General features: G+C 40.3%; 1 protein-coding gene across 1 annotated transcript in view; it reads left to right on the top strand.

Annotated features, from left to right (window-relative positions):
• The window catches only part of LOC126095773 (sodium channel protein para), a 923,047-nt gene extending 904,963 nt beyond the window's left edge, over positions 1-18,084 (top strand). Inside the window, exons 32-33 of the mRNA XM_049910580.1 lie at positions 726-929; positions 17,466-18,084. Of these exons, the coding sequence (XP_049766537.1) occupies positions 726-929; positions 17,466-18,065 (804 nt within the window). The 3' untranslated portion in view covers positions 18,066-18,084. The remainder of the gene's footprint in view (positions 1-725; positions 930-17,465) is intronic.
• Positions 18,085-19,899: the final 1,815 nt, after the last annotated feature.

Here is a 19,899-nt window from a genome sequence, read left to right on the forward strand (position 1 = left end):
AGAAGCGCATGTGTGGAAGGCCCTTAATAGTACTTTCAACATATGATGCCAAGAATTGCTTTTCACTGCAGATACACCATGCACTAATGATCAGGCTATATGGGAGAGAGATTTTAGTGAGGAAGGGATGGCTGCTATCAGAATTGTGGTACTATTGATGATTAGTGAGTGTGATATGTACAGAGGATTTTATGAAGATGTTATGAATGTGGGGGTTAACAACCAGGAAGATCCCCGACCCTCCCTCCAATCCCCACCTCCCTTGTCGAATCATCCACTCCACTAGACACAACCCCTAACCCCAATGTAACTGCAGTGATAGCACGGTTTAGTCAGCCAAGGCATTTTAGCAATGCAGGCATTTGTGTATTCTATTGATTCTGAAAAAGAATTTGTCTGAAAGATCAGCAACTTTCAGTCTTGTTTATGTGCAATATACAATGAGTTTTTACAATTTATTCTTCCACTATTTATATCAACCATTGTCTTTCCACTACTGTGTGTGTGTGTGTGTGTGTGTGTGTGTGTGTGTGTGTGTGTAATTTTAATAAAGGAGATTTCATGATGAAAAGATATTTTTTATTTCATTTTTTAGAATTTTTTTGTTATTGTTGCTTAATTTTGGTAAAATTTTTACAAACTTTATGTAATGTTACATGATTATTTCTACTCAGTGAATAATTGCTTTTATCTGTTAAAATTATCATACTGTACTCTGTGTTCAGATGTCAACATCTGCTGGATGGGATGGTGTACTAGATGGAATTATTAATGAGGAAAACTGCAACAAGCCCAACAGTGAAATTGGCTATCCTGGAAATTGTGGTTCGGCTACTGTAGGCATTGCTTTTCTCCTGTCATACCTTGTAATTAGTTTCCTCATCGTCATCAACATGTACATAGCAGTCATCTTAGAAAATTACTCACAGGTATGAACTAACAAAACCTGTCTTCTTCTTTTACGTTACAGAAGAGTCATGATTATGCAGGTAGACAAAGATGAGATATTACAGTTAAAGTAATTAGAGAACTATATAATTTTAAGACATTTAGTTATTTCTGTAACTTAGTGATGTGGAATTGTAAGTAATTTATTGTTTTATGATTTTATGCACACACAACATTGATACCCATCTGAGTAAAATGTGTTTTTTGGATTGTCAGGGCAAATGATAATATATGATCTGTACATTGATGAGTAAAATTGTTGGGTTTCCATGGCCACATCATGGTGTTTTATTTGTTGATGCTCATCATGGGGACCTTCAGTCAATGGTCATTTAGTATTTTTTCTGATGTCTCATCACAACGAGTTACATTTATTACATTACATTTATCGTTTTCCATGGATCCCTTGGAGAGGAGTCTCTGGGATGCGGAAAGATATTGTACAATTCTAATGTAGACAGAGTTATGAGCTATAATCCTTGTGAAGATATTCATTGATGGAGTGGCTTGAATTCTCAGAAAAACCACAACATGACAGTCGACTAAAGATCCTAATATATATAAAAAAACAAAGATGCTGTAACTTATCAAACGAGAAAGCGATGGTATGTTGATAGACACAATAAAAAACACACACACAAATTTCAAGCTTTCGCAACCCAAGGTTGCTTCATCAGGAAAGAGGGAAGGAGAGGGAAAGATGAAAAGATATGGGTTTTAAGGGAGAGGGTAAGGAGTCATTCCAATCCCGGGAGCGGAAAGACTTACCTCGGGGAAAAAAGGACAGGTATACACTCGCACACACACACATATCTGCACATATACAGACACAGGCAGACATATGTAAATGCAAAGAGGTTGGGCAGAGATGTCAGTCGAGGCAGAAGTGCAGAGGCAAAGATGTTGTTGAGTGACAGGTGAGGTATGAGCAGCAGCAACTTGAAATTAGCGGAGGTTGAGGCCAGTGGGTAACGGGAACAGGGAATATATTGAAGGGCAAGTTCCCACCTCTGGAGTTCTGATAGGTTGGTGTCAGTGGGAAGTATCCAGATAACCCGGACAGTATAACACTGTGCCAAGATGTGCTGTGCTGTGGCTGATTCTTGGGGGTGGTGGGAGAGTTGGGTGTGTGAGGGGAAATGGCATGGGAGATCTATTTGTGGAGTAGGTCTTTTGGGGATAGTGCCTGTCTGTGAAGGCCATGGTGAGACCCTATGCATACTGAGAAAGGGAGTTTTTGTCACATTCATTCTACATTCTACATTTATACTCCGCAAGCCACCCAACGGTGTGTGGCGGAGGGCACTTTATGTGCCACTGTCATTATCTCCCTTTCCTGTTCCAGTCGCGTATGGTTCGCGGGAAGAACGACTGTCTGAAAGCCTCTGTGCACACTCTAATCTCTCTAATTTTACATTCGTGATCTCCTCGGGAGGTATAAGTAGGGGGAAGCAATATATTCGATACCTCATCCAGAAATGCACCCTCTCGGAACCTGGCGAGCAAGCTACACCGCGATGCAGAGCGCCTCTCTTGCAGAGTCTGCCACTTGAGTTTGTTAAACATCTCCGTAACGCTATCACGGTTACCAAATAACCCTGTGAAGAAACGCGCCGCTCTTCTTTGGATCTTCTCTATCTCCTCCGTCAACCCGATCTGGTACGGATCCCACACTGATGAGCAATACTCAAGTATAGGTCGAACGAGTGTTTTGTAAGCCACCTCCTTTGTTGATGGACTACATTTTCTAAGGACTCTCCCAATGAATCTCAACCTGGTACCCGCCTTACCAACAATTAATTTTATATGATCATTCCACTTCAAATCGTTCCGCACGCATACTCCCAGATATTTTACAGAAGTAACTGCTACCAGTGTTTGTTCCGCTATCACATAATCATACAATAAAGGATCCTTCTTTCTATGTATTCGCAATACATTACATTTGTCTATGTTAAGGGTCAGTTGCCACTCCCTGCACCTAGTGCCTATTCGCTGCAGATCTTCCTGCATTTCGCTACAATTTTCTAATGATGCAACTTCTCTGTATACTACAGCATCATCCGCGAAAAGCCGCATGGAACTTCCGACACGGCAGTAGAGATGGGGGTCCGCTCTTGAACTAATTCATAGAGTTGAATCTTTCAAAGGAGTGAACAATCAGTGATTCAGAAAAAAAGAACGGTAGCTCCAAACATTTCCCACGGCAGAGAGAGAGAGAGAGATGGAGCATATCAGCAGTGCCTCTGCTGGTCAGAGCACAGTGCACGCCACACAACACAGCCAGCCTCTGCCCTGCTTCTACCTTGGCTGCCTGCATTGTGCAGTGCCCCATTGGATATTGTGTTTCACATATGCCGGTCCGTCTCTGTGCGTTGTATGCCGCGTGCAGTGTCTGGCGCAGCTTAACATCGCACTCTGTCGGCGATCGTTTCAGTCGCACGTCCTGCCCTCTGGGCAGTTGATGCGAGCAACAGGACAGAGAGCCACCTAGCGGATAACATAGGAACTACTTGCAACAACCTGCTCGCAAGGGAACGGACTATTTGTCTTGAAGCGGGTGAGTTCATCGCTCCCCCTACCCTCGGAACTCGCCCGCTCAACGCTCACCCCACCGTCTCAACTCTAGCCAGAGCGTTGAGCAAAGCGACTCAGGTGTCACTCTGGTCTCTGCAGTCTCAGCTCACGCAGTAATACAGCTCGCGGCTCGACCTGCTCGACTCAGCGCCTCTGCATCGGAGTTCGTCCCTACTGGATATTGTTCTTCGTAGTGATACAGCTATGTATATTACATTATTATGTTATGGATACATCAATTGTTTTTATTTTATTTTTATTTGTTTAAACTGATTAGATTAGGTTCCTGATGACTCCTCTTACTATAGGATTTTTATTATGGACACTCGAATTTACGCTTTAATTACGAGCGAACCGATAAACGTATCGCAAAATGTGATACACCAATATTTTCCTTGTTTTATTCTGCGTAAGGCTATATGCAGCACTTTTGTTTTACAGTCAAATTTATATTTTTTTTTCTTATTCTGGTACGGATTTTGCGATTTTAGGCGTCTTCGGAAGGAATCGTTCACTTTAAAAATATATGGCTTGCGATGTATTTGTATGAGGTTAATGAAATTTTAATACATTATAGCCAAATATATTGTTAATGTAAATCTCAAGTTACAACATTTTCTGATCACCCAAAAAACCACGATAGTGCAAAATAAATCAATAATCAAAAACTTTGTTATATCGTGGAAATTTCAATAAACAATACAAAATTCTTACTCATTATCTGTGTTACTTCAAAATAGGATCAAATAAGATCAAAATACAGGTATAGTACTGGAATAAACCAAATTTAAAGGGCAATGTGCCTTCCATTTATTTTCTATTGTAAATGAGTGGTGAGTCATGAAAAAGAGCTAATTCATTTCAGGGAGTGAACAGTTCTGATCCAATCTCTGAAAAGAACAGTTTTGCCCATCTCTACACGGCAGGTATGCTGTCCCTGGTTGGCCAGACTGTATGGGAGGGGTTTTTTGGTTTGAAAGGAATTACAGTTGTCAGAACGCAGGTACTGTTGGTGGTTAGTGGGTTTAATGTGGGCAGAGGTGCAGACAGAGCCATCAAAGAGGAGGAGGTCAGTATCAAGAAAGGTGGCACTGTACATTGAGGAAGACCAGATGAAGTGGATGTGATAGGTGTTGAGGTAGTAAAGGAATAAAAATAGGGTATCTTGGTGGCCTTGAATCCAGATCATGAAGATCTCATCAATGAAACTGAACCAGACTAGGGGTTATGCATTTTGGGACACTGGGAACGTCTCCTCTAGACAGCCCCCAAGCAGTTTGGCATAGTAGGGTGCCACTTGGGTGCCCATTGTTGTGCCACTGATTTGTTTGTGTATATCCTCCCTTCAAAGGAGAAGTAGTTGTGAGTTAGGAGAAAGGTAGTACGGTATATAAGGAATAAGGTAGTGTGTTTGGAGTCTGAAGGTTGTTGGAAAGAATAGTATTCAGTAGTAGAAAGATCATGTGGATGATGAATGTTGGTGTTTAGGGAAATGGTATTGAAAGTGATGAGTAGGGATCCAGGAGCTGAAAGAGTGGTATTGGTGGACAGTCAGTGAAGGAAGTGGCTAGCATGTTGATGTTGGAGGCTATATTATGGGCAGTTGGTTGGAGATGTTGATCAATGAAGTGTCGAGGATGTTGGATTTGTGGATTTTGGGGAGTATGTAGAAGGTGGGGGTGCGGGGTATCATAGGGGTGAGCAGGGAAATGAATTCAGGGGGAAGGTTCTGGGAAGGGTCTAAGGCTTGAGCAGGGATTGGAGGTTACGTTGGGACTTCTGGGATGGAATCTCTCTGGTAGAGTTGATAGGTGGAGGCATTAAATAACTGGCAGAGGCTTTCTGCTAGGTAGTCACTGTGGTTCGTAGCAACAGTGAAATCGAGTGAGGTGGCGCAGTGGTTAGACACTGGACTCACATTCGGTTGGACGACGGTTCAATCCCGCGTCCGGCCATCCTGATTTAGGTTTTCCGTGATTTCCCTAAATCGCTCCAGGCAAATGCCGGGATGGTTCCTTTCAAAGGGCACGGCCGACTTCCTTCCCCGTCCTTCCCTAATCCGATGAGACCGATGACCTCGCTGTCTGGTCTCCTTCCCCGAAACAACCAACCAATCAGCAACAGTGATGGAACCTTTGTCTGTGGGTAGGATGGTTAGGTCAGAATTTGTTTTGAGGTTGTGCATGGCTTTCCTTTCTTCTGCTGTAAGGTTGGTGTCCTGAGGAAAGTTTGTGAGGACGGATGGTGAGGCCAAGTTGGAGGTAAGGAGTTCCTAGAAGGTTAGGAGGGGTTAGGATTACAGTTGGATGGTGATATGAACTGAGAGAGGCAGAGTTAAGTGTTGGGGTTAGGTTGACTTTAGTTGGAGGGATTGATGGCAAAGAAGTGTTTCCATTGCAGAGATCAGGAGGAGAAGAGTAGGTCTTTGACAAATCTAGTGTGGTTAAATTTGGGTGTAGGGTAAAGGTGAGGCCTTTGGATAGGTCTGAAATTTCTTTGGGGTTGAGAGTTTTGGTGGAAAGGTTAACAACGGTGTTTTGGGAATTTTTCAGCTCTGGATTTGATGGAGTGTTGATAGAGAGTTTTTGGAGATGTGGTGAGCTTAAAAAATTTGCTAGGCAGGGTTTGGGTGCTGTGAGGGTTTGTGGATGAGGTACACTCTGGGTAGGATAGGGGTTGGATAGTGGTGCCTTGAGGCAGCATTAGGATGTCAACAGTTTGGTTAATTTATGGAGGTGGTGTCTGGATTGCTCCTCCAGATACAGGGGAGCAAGGGGTTCAGTTTCAGATATGTATGTAGCAGGGATTGCACAGTAGCAGTATCTTGTAGAGGGAGCAAACTCTTTGCGTTTACAAATGTCTGCTTGTGACTGTGTATGTGCGGATGGATATATGTGTGTGTGTGTGAGTGTATACCTGTCCTTTTTCCCCCTAAGGTAAGTCTTTCCACTTCCGGGATTGGAATGACTCCTTACCCTCTCCCTTAAAATCCACATCCTTTCGTCTTTCCCTCTCCTTCCCTCTTTCCTGATGAAGCAACCATTGGTTGCGAAAGCTTGAATTTTGTGTGTATGTTTGTGTGTCTATCAACCTGCCAGCTCTTTTGTTTGGTAAGCCACATCATCTTTGTTTTTAGATATATTTTTCCCATGTGGAATGTTTCCCTCTGTGCCAAGATGTGCTGGCCGTGCACCAAGGCATGTTTAGCCACAGGGTGATCCTCGTTACCAACAAACACTGTCTGCCTGTGTCCATTCATGCGAATGGACAGTTTGTTGCTGGTCATTCCCACATAGAAAGCTTCACAGTGTAGGCAGGTCAGTTGGTAAATCACGTGGGTGCTTTCACACGTGGCTCTGCCTTTGATCGTGTACACCTTCCGGGTTACAGGACTGGAGTAGGTGGTGGTGGGAGGGTGCATGTGACAGGTTTTACACCAGGGGCGGTTACAAGGGTAGGAGCCAGAGGGTAGGGAAGGTGGTTTGGGGATTTCATAGGGATGAACCAAGAGGTTACGAAGGTTAGGTGGACGGCGGAAAGACACTCTTGGTGGAGTGGGGAGGATTTCATGAAGGACGGATCTCATTTCAGGGCAGGATTTGAGGAAGTCATATCCCTGCTGGAGAGCCACATTCAGAGTCTGATCCAGTCCCGGAAAGTATCCTGTCCCAAGTGGGGCACTTTTGGGGTTCTTCTGTGGGAGGTTCTGGTTTTGAGGGGACGAGGAAGTGGCTCTGGTAATTTGCTTCTGTACCAGGTTGGGAGGGTAGTTGCGGGATGCGAAAGCTGTTTTCAGGTTATTGGTCTAATGGTTCAAGGATTCCGGACTGGAGCAGATTCGTTTGCCATGAAGACGTAGGCTGTAGGGAAGGGACAGTTTGATGTGGAATGGGTGGCAGCTGTCAAAATGGAGGTACTGTTGCTTGTTGGTGGGTTTGATGTGGACGGATGTGTGAAGCTGGCCATTGGGCAGATGGAGGTCAACGTCAAGGAAAGTGGCATGGTATTTGGAGTAGGACCAAGTGAATCTGATGGAACCAAAGGAGTTGAGGTTGGAGAGGAAATTCTGGAGTTCTTCTTCACTGTGAGTCCAGATCATGAAGATGTCATCAATAAATCTGTACTAAACTTTGGGTTGGCAGGCCTGGATGACCAAGAAATCAATCTTCGTGCAGGATGTAGGGCACAAAAGGCACTGGAACATGTGGCTTGTGGTTTGTTCTTGTCTACAATCACAGGACATATCTTCTGTTATGAAGCCCCATCTCTTCAGGTTGTCTCTGGATCGTCCAGCTCCTGATCGTAATCTGTTTAAAGATTTCCACACCAGCCAGCTCTTGTTGAGTCCAGGTGGTAGTTCTTCAGCTTCTGGCATCTGCAGGTGAGGCATCAACTTCTTCCATAACTCCACCCTTGCCTTCTCTGGTGAAATGGTGGGCTTCTCGGATGTTCTCAGGAAGTCTTTCGCGATCTCAGGCGTTGCTGTGATGGATTATGTCTGTGCAATGGATGGGCACTGTCCTGTTCCACTTTCATTCTCTCCTTGTTGGCAGCCACTGTTCTGCGTACCCATGGTGGCTCTATTCCAGCCAGGCAGTAGAGCTTATCAGTTGGGGTAGGTCTTAAGCAACCTGTGATCAACCTGCAGGTTTCGCTGAGAGCAGTGTCTACTTGTCTGGCATGAGATGACCTGTACCAGACTGGAGAAGCATATTCAGCAGTAGAAAAGCACAGTGCCATTGCAGAACCACACGTAGTTTGTGGATGTGATCCCCACTGTGTCCCCACTAGTTTGCAAATTAGGTTGTTTTGAGTGGAGATTTTCATTTTGGTGTTCTTGCAGTGAGTTTTAAATGTCAGAGTTCTATCAAGAGTGACTCCCAAGTATTTAGGTGCGTGATGATGCTGGAGATGAATGCCTGACCATGCAATATATAGTTCATGATTAGCTTCCCTGTACCTTAAATGAAAGGCACACACTTGTGTCTTCGAAGAGTTTGGTCTGAGTTGGTTCTGATTGTAGTAGCTTGACACTGTTCTAAGTGCTGTTGTCAGGTTTCTTTCCACTCTTTCAAAGCATGAGCTCTGCGTAGCAAGGGCTAGGTCATCTGCATATAAGAATCTCCTTGTGCCTGGGGTCAATGGCTGGTCGTTGGTATAAATGTTGAAGAGAAGTGGAGCCAAGACACTTCCCTGAGATAGACCATTTTTCTGTACTCTCCAGCGACTGCATTGTCCTTGAAATTCAACAAAAAACCTTCGGTTTTGGAGGAGGGTGCTGAGTAGTCTAACGAGGTGGGCATTCTTGACCATATCGTATAATTTTGCATGGAGTAACCGATGACGGAAAGTATCATACGCTGCTGTGAGATCCACGAAGACCACGCCCATTACTTGACGGGTTTCAAAGCCATCCTCTATAAACTGAGTGAGATTCAAAAGTTGTCCTGTGCAGCTTCTGTTTGGTTGAAATTCTGCTTGTTCGGATATGAGAAGAGGGTCTATTACTGGTAGGATTCTATTCAGAATCATACGTTCGAACAGTTTATAAAGGTGACTCAAAAGGCTAACTGGGCTGAAATTCTTGGGATGATTTGCTTTCTTTCCAGGTTTCAGAAGAGCTATCACCCTGCTCTTTCGCCAGATCTTTGGTATTTGGCACTGGTTCATGCAGTTGTTGAAAAGCTGTAGGATCCACTTTCTTGTTTCTTGGCAGGAATTCTTGATTTGCTCCATACGGATGTCATCTAGACCGGATGCTTTACCAGTTTTGCTCCCCTTAATAGCCATGTTTAATTCAGATATCACGAATGGGAGAGTCAGATCCCTTGTTTGTGGGATCCAGAGAAAGAAATTTTTATGATTAGGTCCTTGGGGGAGATTCCATGGTTTATGCAGCATTTAAGAAACAGGATGGAGACTTGGTTTTTTTCACTCACCATTTTCCTTACTCCCTGCCACACAACTTCTGGACACTGCACCTGTTCGAAATCTAGTACCTGGCCCACCAAACAGTGCTTTTCTCTCCCCTCACATGTACCCTGCTATCCTGTCCCCTTCCAGACTGCTTCTTCCATTCTACTTGACAATTGCATTCTAACCCGAGCTGCCAGAGAAGTAAGTGTAGGGTAGGCAGATATGAAAACACTTTCACAAGACGGACTAGCCTGGATAGCTGCATCAAGTCAGTATTCAGACTGAAGATGACACAAACAATACAATCTCTGCTGGTTGTGAAACATTCCTTTGGTCCATTCTTTGGAACTTCCATAGCATTGCACAAAATGTATTAGTGGACTTGGGTTAATGATTTACATTGACACATGTGTAAAATCTCTTTAAATAAGGGTTGACCCACAAGACAGGGATTAACATCTCACAAATCTGAATCAACAATTAAAAGCTCTGCAGCCATCTAAACATTTTCAGGGAATGTTCTGAGATCTGACTACTCGACAGTAATATGTTCATCACTAACAGTTCTAGACATCACCTCTAACTGGCTACAATTAACCCTCTTTGATAACCAACATGACAGCAAAACTGCACTACAGTTCAAAGTCAGTAAGGCAAGGATTACACAAAAATATCACTGTCAGCTTTGCATGTAAATACATGGAAATTACTGGCATGAATTAACCCTAGCAAGTACAACAGTTTTATCCAACACTACCTCCATCCACTTATGGCTCCATTGCAACATCTTTATCCAACACCATCTACTTAATGGCTCCATGCTCTGCTCTGATGTCTATTTTTATGAAACAAGTCCATGCTCACTAATTTGCAACACTTGCCAAGGAAAACAGGAAAGTGCCTAAGCAGAATTCCTTGCCTCTTTCCTGGAACAAATTTCACATGCTGTCAGTCTTCTCCATTGCACTTCTTAACTTGGTTGATCACAAAGGATCACCTTCAGAAACACACAACAAAAATTGTGACCACTGCCCCAGAGGGCACTCAACTTTGACACTCTATGAGGGCTGCTGGCCAACTCTTTCAGTTTCACAAGCTCCAAGCCACTCCATGAATTTATTTAAAATTTAGCTCTTCCAGTCAATCAGAACCCAACTTATAGCACATCTGTAAGTTGCTGCTCCCTCTCCCCACTACTAAAAGCTCTCTGCAAAGGGTTGGGGAAATCATTTCACCATGAACCAGATTCTAATGTTATTGCAACTATTCATTTCTGAGTGTGAGGGAAAAACTACCTCATCAGCTCCAAGCTGAAGAAAGCCTCCTTCCCCCAGAAGCTGACACTATCACAGACAAAGGGACTGATGACCCTGTAGTTTGGCCCCTTTACTCTCCAAACCAACCAACCAACCCAACCACAGACAGTAGCCACAGAAAAGCACACATACATGCCAGATAATGAGATGTTACACAAACCCCCATTTCTCTGTGACAAGTATAAATCTTCATAGCCAGGAAACTGAAAATCTTGGACCAGAAAAGTTCAAGCAACATGTAAGACCAGTGGCTAGCTGAAGCAACATAGAAGAACAGTGGCTAGCTGGCTTGTGTTCACAGAGGTCACATAGACACTAAGTTAGAACTAATGTTCAAAAGCAAAACTTCGACATACAAATTTTAATTACTTAAGTCAACAATTGAAATATGATATTCTCATTAAATAATTTAAGAAAATACACAAATTTAAAAATGAAGAGCCCCATGAGAAGAACAATTTTCAGTAACAGTTGTATATAGCAAGGTCACTTGAACACAACAAATCATACTTTAACTGTGTGTTTTGGACAGACATTTAATGGGGTGTGCCATTCAATCGGAATATTTTTGTAGTACATAAGTATAAGTATACAAACCACAAAATACAACATGTTTGAAAGCATTTAAATTGAGATGGCAGCTGCTTGATTTGCTTCTGTCAACCAGTCACAGTACAAAATCAGAACATAGGATACATGATCTACTCAGCCAATCAAAACATCACTCTTTCGTCACTGAAAAACACAAATTAACATACAGATAGTATAGTAACAAGCCTATCCCTTGACATACCTGGAGTGGTGAGGAAAATAAAGATGCCAGTTTCCCTGAAAGCCACAGAATGGTAGTCACCAGTCATGCCTGTACCACTCTATGAAGTTACTATTGCATCACAGTTACTGTGACCTTTACTAAAATGATGTGGAATCTCTGCAAGTAGAAAGCTTCTTGTGAACAAAACATTAAGATGAGTCTGTGTAACTGAGTCGAAAATAATACTGCATGTGGGAATCAGTTACATCAACTAGGAACTTCCAAATTTGATCCTTTTTGTGTGTGCTGTGCTTTAGTGTGCTGTGGAAGGTGCCTTCTTTAATGTTACAATTGATTAGATGTATAACTGGTTTAACTATCACAGCTAAGCATTTTATCAATTATTATTGTGGATTATCCCCATCATTTGAATATTTGTTTTTTAGCTGTCTGACTATTTTGTACATATCTTACCATATAGCTTCTCCATGTCCACTTCTGCCCTATTGCAGCGTATTGTCTTGCTGTGTTGGTCTATTATTCTGGTGCCATTTGGGAAATGAAGTTTTTGTTAAACCTGTACATACTATTTTAGGGTGTTGTGTCAATATGGCTTTGTTTCTCAAGATTAAGAAATACAGGCAGTTGACTTTTATTAAAATATTCTAGACTATTATGCTGTGAATGAAAGAATTACATGAAGAAAACTGATTGTTCCTCCCTATCTGCTGAGAACAACTTCAAGGAGGGCTGCAACTACTACGATGGTCCAAAAATGCGACCTGGCTCACTACTGACTTACGTGCAGAGGCATTATGTCATATATTTTCAAAACTCTGAGTGTAGTTGACTATTATTGGTTGCTGTCATCCAGTATTGCTGTCACCCTTGGTGGAAGACTGGTGCACACCATTTCAGGACCAGAAACCAGATACTATTCTGTCTCACATGCTTCTCTTTCCAATTGAAGTTACTGTTGTTAAATAATCAGTGTATGTCCTATTGTAATATCTTCTTGTGGCAGCCAGGACCTTAGACTTATCAAATCAAATTTGATGGTCTCTTGGGGCTACAAAATGTGTTCCCTAACACAGCTTTCTTCTGTTTCTTCCCTTGTACAATTGTCCTTTTCTCCTAGTCATTATTCCACATTCTTTTTGCAGCACCAGTGTATGGAAATAACTACATCCCATTCTGTAAATCCTTGCTTTTCCTTCAAGGAGCAGAATGTCACTGTAATTTATAAAACCACCCTCCCCCCCCCCTCCCCCTCCAAAAAGTGCTTAAGGTGGGTCAAGGGTCCTCACAAACTATTGGAAAAATTAGGAAGTTACAGGATACTGTTAATTTGTGGAAATGTGTACATGAGTACAAAAAGATTGACGGAAAAACATTTAGAAGAACCTGGGGGGGGGGGGGGAGGGGGGCAACTGCATATGGGAAGAAATAGATGGATCTACTGTTACAGAACACACTTTGCACCCAGGAGATGATAACATTGTATTTGATAAAACTCAGGCTCTGGCTTCCATGAGCAGATTCTACAATACTCTATACAGAGAGGCAGTTGAGATTATTAAAAACAACAATAATTTTAACTGTAAAATAAAAGAAAGCCAATAACAATTTTACACATTTCTCCATCCAGGAATTTTCTTCTTCTCCTTTTTCTTTTCTCGTTTGTGTCATCTAAGGACCATGTGCCAATTTCAATGCTCCCTCATTTTTTGTTCTTTCTTCTTCCTCCAATATTCTATCATTTTCTCACTACATATCCTTTTTCTCTCCTCAGACCATTGTGAGTCTGTCTTCTTCTCCCTCGTGCCTTGGAACTTTTTAACATTTTCTTCTTAAAACTCTCTCTCTGTTGCATTTTTTCGCTTGTGTTGTTTATTTCCAAATATTTCCTAACTTCTTGAATCCAGGCTGTTGTTGTTTTCTTATCCCAAAGATATTTAAAAATCCGTTTGGTTAATGTGTTGCTGTTTGTTCTTTATAAACATCCAAAAAATAGCAGTTGCCTTTTCCATTGCATTTCATGTATGTTTTCTATGTTGCAATATACTTCTTCAATATTCCTTAATTTCCATACCATTTTCATGATTCTTCTTTCTAGGATTTCAAGTTTGAGTAATTTGTAATTTAGTGCTAAACATTCACTTGAATAAAGACATTCTTGTTTTACTACTGTGTTGTAGTGCTATATTTTCAAATTTTTAGATGGAAACCTTTTATTGTAAATGTTCCTGGTTATACCATTTGCTCTCTCCATTTTACATACTTTCTCTTCAACAGCCAATTATTCTGAGCCATTTTCTTGAGCCATTTCTCCCAAATATTTATATCCATTAAACCTCTTTATCTGCCCAAAATCTGTTACTAGGATTTTTGGATCATTTTGTATGTTTTTCATAAATTCTGTGTTTCTACAGAAATTCTTAAACTTTTTTTTGTCCAGATACTTATTTGTATTTTTGCATTTGTTAGGTTTTCCTAAGAATGGCAAAATCATCCACAAATGCTACACAGTGAATTTCAATACCTTTGTTCTTGTCCTACTCTTATTGTTAATAGCTTATGTTCTTTTAGGTTTTGTTTCCATTCTCTTATTATTTTCTCTAGGACACGGATGAAGAGGAGCCGAAACAGGCCATCATCTTGTCTTATACCTGTTTTTAATTTGAATGCCTTAGATATTTCACCCCAAAACTATACTTTTGATTTGGTGTCTGTTAGCGTTTCATGAATAAGGTTTGCTAGTTTAGATTTAATGCCAAATTCTCGGACCACTTTATCTAGTGTTACCCTATCAACCGAATCAAATGCCTTTTTAAAATCTATGAATTTTACAACCATGTCTTTAGAGTTTGTAAGATGGTAACGTATTATGGGCTTCTGAGCAAGCTCTACCCTTTCTAAAGCCACTGTGATATTCTCCCAAATGACTATCAAGTGTTGCTTTTAACTTGTTGAGTAACATTATTGTTATAAAACCCACTGGCAACAGAGATATACCTCTGTAGTTATGTCATATTTATCACCTTCTTGTGCAAAGGATGGATAAATGCCACTTTCCAATCTTTTGGAATCTTCTCCGTTTCCATTATTTCTTCAAATATGATCTGAAGGTTAGTTATAATTTTTGATTGAGATTATTTAATGAGTTCAGCTGTAGTATAGTTTTCTCCTCTGGGCTTGTTGTTTTTCAGGATACTTATTGCTTTTTTAATTTCTTCAGCTGTAGGTGGTGGATCTACTGTGTTTTTGTGAAGATCTGGAAATTCCAGCTTACAGTTTGGTTCTTCACAGCTCAAGAGTTGTTAAGAGTACTTGCTCAGTATTTCACAGTTCTGGGTAATGCTTAGGCTTATTTTAACATTTTCAACTCTGAAGCAGATACTTGGAGCTTGATAATCCTTTAGATGATTTTTAAACACCTGATAGAAATTCTGGGAGTTATTTTTAACAAAGCTGTTTTGTATGTCTGGAAGTTGAGACTTCTCAAAAGATCATTTAGCACTTTTTATTATGCTTTCTGTTTCTTTCCTTTGCATTTTCAATTCATCACAGTTCTCAGTCTTTTCAGAATATTTCCAAATTTTCCACTGGTTTGTTCTTTCTGCAACTGCTCTTTCACAGGTTTCATCCCACCAGACTTTCTTCTTCATTTTTGTTGATCCAAATACATTCTTTGCTGTCCTTTTGATTTATTTGGGTAAGTCTTCCCATTTCCCTGATTTAGCTATCTTTTAATTTCTTCTTGAAAATGATTTTTTGCCTCTTTTATGATGTTGATCCTGTCTGTGTTTTATTTAATCAATTTTTGCTGTCTTTTTTGGTTTTTACTAGGGAGAAGTTTCAGTTTAATTTTAGGCAGGTAATATTTAGTAATCAGGAATTGCAAATCCCCTGTTTCTTGTTACTTTTACATTCATGAATTCTTTAATATTGCCTTCAGAAATAGCACATTATGTAATTGGAACTCTCCTAGTGTTGTATTTGGAGATATCCACGTTTTTTATTTTCTTGGCAATTTTTTGAAGGAGGCTGACATTAACTTCAAGTGAAATTTTTTACAAAGATTAATTAGTTGTGTGCCACTTCTATTCATTCCTTTTAGGGACTGGATGTTCTACTACTATTTTTCGAAAAGTTTTTTTCCTTTCTATTTGTGTTTTAAAATCCCCGAGTAGTATCACAACATTTGAGTTTGGAATATTTGATATTTTGTCTTCCAAAAGTTCCCAGAATGATTCTACTTTACTTGGTTTTTTCTTATTGTAATCAGTCATTGGAGCATGGCAATTAACAAAGTATATTGTTTCTTTTTGCATTTCACAATGAGGGAGAGACTGTCTTTCTGAACTGGATTTGAATCTTGTAATGTAACCTACAAAATTTTTATGAATGTATAAGGTGGTACCAAGTATTGGCATGCCTGTCATAATTTTTATTGCTGGTTTGCTCTTAAAGATTCTGTGGTTTTTGGCTTTTGTAGCATTTTCATCCAAAAAGTGTTTTCTTGTACTGCTTTGTATTTCATGCTTATCAAAGAGAATTTCAAGTTCTTTCTGTTTACCAATTTTTATTTATGAGTTTACATTCAAGGTGCCTGCAAAGAATTTCTTTTTGAACTTGAATTTGGAAGGATACTAAGGATGCTCCAATTCATGCTTACTGCAAATGTTGGGACTTTCCAGAACCCTAGGTAATGATGTGTTGCACTGCATAAAGCAGTGGTGCTTTCATTGTTGCCATAATCTTAATTGTACAGAGAAAGGTGTAAAACTGAATGGGAAATGGACTCCATCAATAAAAAAGATACATGATAGTCTTCGACTGTGGGGCAGTAGGACTGGCAAACAACAGTTGCAATAATGACCAGCTGGGCTTGAGTTTTTAAACATGTGGCTGTACACAGTCAGTTGTGAGCCAGTGTGTGCATTGGACCTTCATAAAAGCTACAACCCCCCTTGAAGTTGTCGTTCCTCAACTGGGTATGCAATGTTCACTTTCTCCAAGAAATTCTTTCATTCATAGCATAACGACCTGAAACAGGTGGCTGTGAAAGTTCACATTTTACAAAGGCAGTTGAAAAATCAGTGTCAAAAATTTTTATTTAAAGGAAAAAATGTAACTAAATAAATAAATTTCATAATAATACTTCTAAAGAAAGAAACAAAAATGTTCATAGCAAGTTATATCGATATATTTATATTTTATATAATAGATGGCCGTGCTGTTATCCTCTCAATTGCTGTGCAATTCACTGCAGATTGGTTCTGGAGGGAGTATGATGAATTGTAAGATCATAGGGATTTAGTATTCATTTCTAGAGCAGGCTGAGGTGTTAACTGTGAAGAAGTGCTTGCTTCAAATTTTTGAATTTTACTTACTTTGCTCTGCCATCACAGAACTCTGTCTCACACAAAGATCTAAAGATAGTAGCAAAAGTTTTGGTATTTGTTTGGAATACACTGGAGCAATAACATTCTCAGTAGATCTGTGTGGTCTCTCCACCATGTCAGTTTCCTTGAGTGTAGATTGATTTCATCTTGCTTTGGCCCAGTCATGGACATTGGACCATTAGGTAGCAACACTTGACCACTTGTACTCCAAAGTCATTCTGCAATTTTTGATTAACTGTGTTGTTATCTATCTCCAAACATGTACATATTTATGGATGTAAGTTGAAATGAAAAATTTTATTCATTTTCCTGTGAGATGGAAACTTCTGAATTTGTAGCTATAGTTTCTGTTCTCACTGTACTAGTCCATGTACATGCTCATTCAAAAGTATTATTTTTTATTTTAATTTTAATCGTAGTTGAAAGATGACAGCCATTTTCATTTTTATGTGTTTGTAATAAATTCTGTATGATTTCATTAGTTTTGTGACTGCTGTCATCAGAGAAAATTGAGCTACAGCTAATAAGATATTCAATGTTTTTCAGGCAACAGAAGACGTCCAGGAAGGTCTCACAGATGATGACTATGACATGTACTATGAAATATGGCAGCAATTTGACCCCAATGGTACACAGTATATCCGTTATGATCAGTTATCTGATCTCTTTGATGTGCTGGAGCCACCGTTGCAGATCCACAAGCCAAATAAGTACAAGATAGTGTCAATGGACATACCAATCTGCAAAGGGGACCTAATGTACTGCGTAGATATTTTGGACGCACTCACAAAGGACTTCTTTGCGCGGAAAGGGAACCCAATTGATGAGACTGCAGAGCTGGTTGAGGTTAAAGTGGGACAGCCAGGTTACGAGCATGTTTCATCGACATTGTGGCGTCAGCGAGAAGAGTACTGTGCGCGCCTCATCCAGAATGCATGGCGGAAGCACAAACAGCAGCGGCTCGGTGGGCCCAGTGATGAGTCAGACGCCGTGCCCTGCGATGGCGACATCGACGCAGATGGTAGCGACGATCGTCGACAGACAGCCGTGCTTGTCGAGAGCGACGGCTTCGTCACCAAGAACGGCCACCGTGTCGTCATCCATTCGCGCTCGCCCAGCGTGACGTCGCGGTCAACGGACGTGTGAGCACGGCCGCCCCTCCCCCCGCCCCCGCCCCTGCCCCCGCCGTCGCCTCCGCCGCCCGCCGCCGCCGCCCCCACGCGGACGCCCCGCCTCCCCGGCGTCTCCAGTGGGGTCGGCCGTGCCACGGGAGGGGCCGCCAGCTTCTCACAGTTTTAAAATGGGCTGAACTTGACGCGTGTGTGCTTCGTTTGCGGAAACAGTTTTTATTCATCCTCCATATTGCCAGTGCCACGTTATATATCTGTTTGTAAAATTCAAGCTTTCGAACACGTGAACATGTCGACATGTTGGTTATTTTTGTAAAGGTCGTTTTAGTTTCCTCTCACAGTACCGCCGAAACGCATGGTGTGTCGGGCGGTGTAGTTGTAGAGAGGAAGTCGGCATGAATTGCTTGTAACATGTTTTTTTAAGGGTGAGAAGAGCATGTAAGCTGTGGTTGTTGTTAGTATCTGTTTTCTTCTTGTGCTAACTGTTCCGTGTTTTCGATTGTTATTTTTATACACTATTCTTCCTTTCAGAATCCACAAAGGTATTTTGAATACGTCTCGCGTATGAAAGCATAGATATTTTTGTTCCAAAGTGTCGAACTGTGATTCTCTCCATTCCGTTATCTTTGGGGAAAATTTCGGAAATGTTTGACATAAGAGTTCTAAACTTGTTGCACAATAAATACTCTAAAAATAAAACGGCATTTCACATAATTTATCACCCATCAGATGCCGCCATTTAATTTGCACAAATGAGAAAAGCACAAGCAGATGTGAAGTAGGGTTCTATACAGATTACGTCCCATTTTTTGTACGCTGAGCAATTCATCTTTTGTGTTGTATAAAACTGTGATGAATTTAGAACTCTTATTGTGCTAAGCAATGTGTGTATGAGTGTTCTTTTCTTTTCTACAGAATATTTTTAATTGAGGTCATCAGAAAAATCCCATATTAAAATCTCTTAGTGTAACAGTTGCATTTTCTTGATGCAGTTGTTTAAACATTTGAAATACAAAATGCAATAACAAAAGTTTGATTTTCCTGAGACTCTTTTTATATATCTACTTAGATTTGATGACAGTGCCCATAAATGATTACTACTTAAATTCAGCTTCCCAGGAATGGCAACACAAAGATATCATTGCATTGTTAAAACACATGAAATAAAATTGTTTAAATCAAAGTCAGAATCTAATCATTTTTTATTATTTTATGGCAAAATTTCATATTTTCTAATTTTTGTAGCATTGACTTTAAACTAGGTTACAAATGATGCTATAGTGCGGTTTTGCAGGTATGTGGGATCTTCATGTGACAGATACTTCCCCATGTCTGTGCAGAAACCATCTGCCTGCACATCCTCACACAGCTCCCATCTATATAATTTTACCACAACTGCATAGCAATATGTTGTTATTATGTACAAATTCCTTCTTTGTTTAAGGTGTTAGTATTATTTGGTTCTACTTTTTACAACCAATGGTTCAAAAATATATAGTTCTTCCACCCTTATAAACAAAAAAATAAGGATAACATTACATGTTATAAGTTGCAGTAAATTTGGATTCAGAATCCAGAGAATGGTTATACAAATGTGATAACATTTCTTAATTAATAAAATTTGTTTTATATACAAAGATATGAAATAAAGTTATACATTCATCTCTACATTTTGTTACAGAAATTTATTAACTCATACAAGTGGTTAATTTTAAGAGTATTTTATTATATTTAAATAATCTCGTTAATTCAGATGTTGTTTAGTTTTTAATTTGAAGCAAACTATATATTTGTTGTCACTGCTCTCAGTGTATTAACATAAAACTTAACCTCTGACACCTGTCTAAAAA

This window comes from Schistocerca cancellata, chromosome 8 (genome assembly GCF_023864275.1).
Source record: "Schistocerca cancellata isolate TAMUIC-IGC-003103 chromosome 8, iqSchCanc2.1, whole genome shotgun sequence".
Taxonomy (NCBI): domain Eukaryota; kingdom Metazoa; phylum Arthropoda; class Insecta; order Orthoptera; family Acrididae; genus Schistocerca; species Schistocerca cancellata.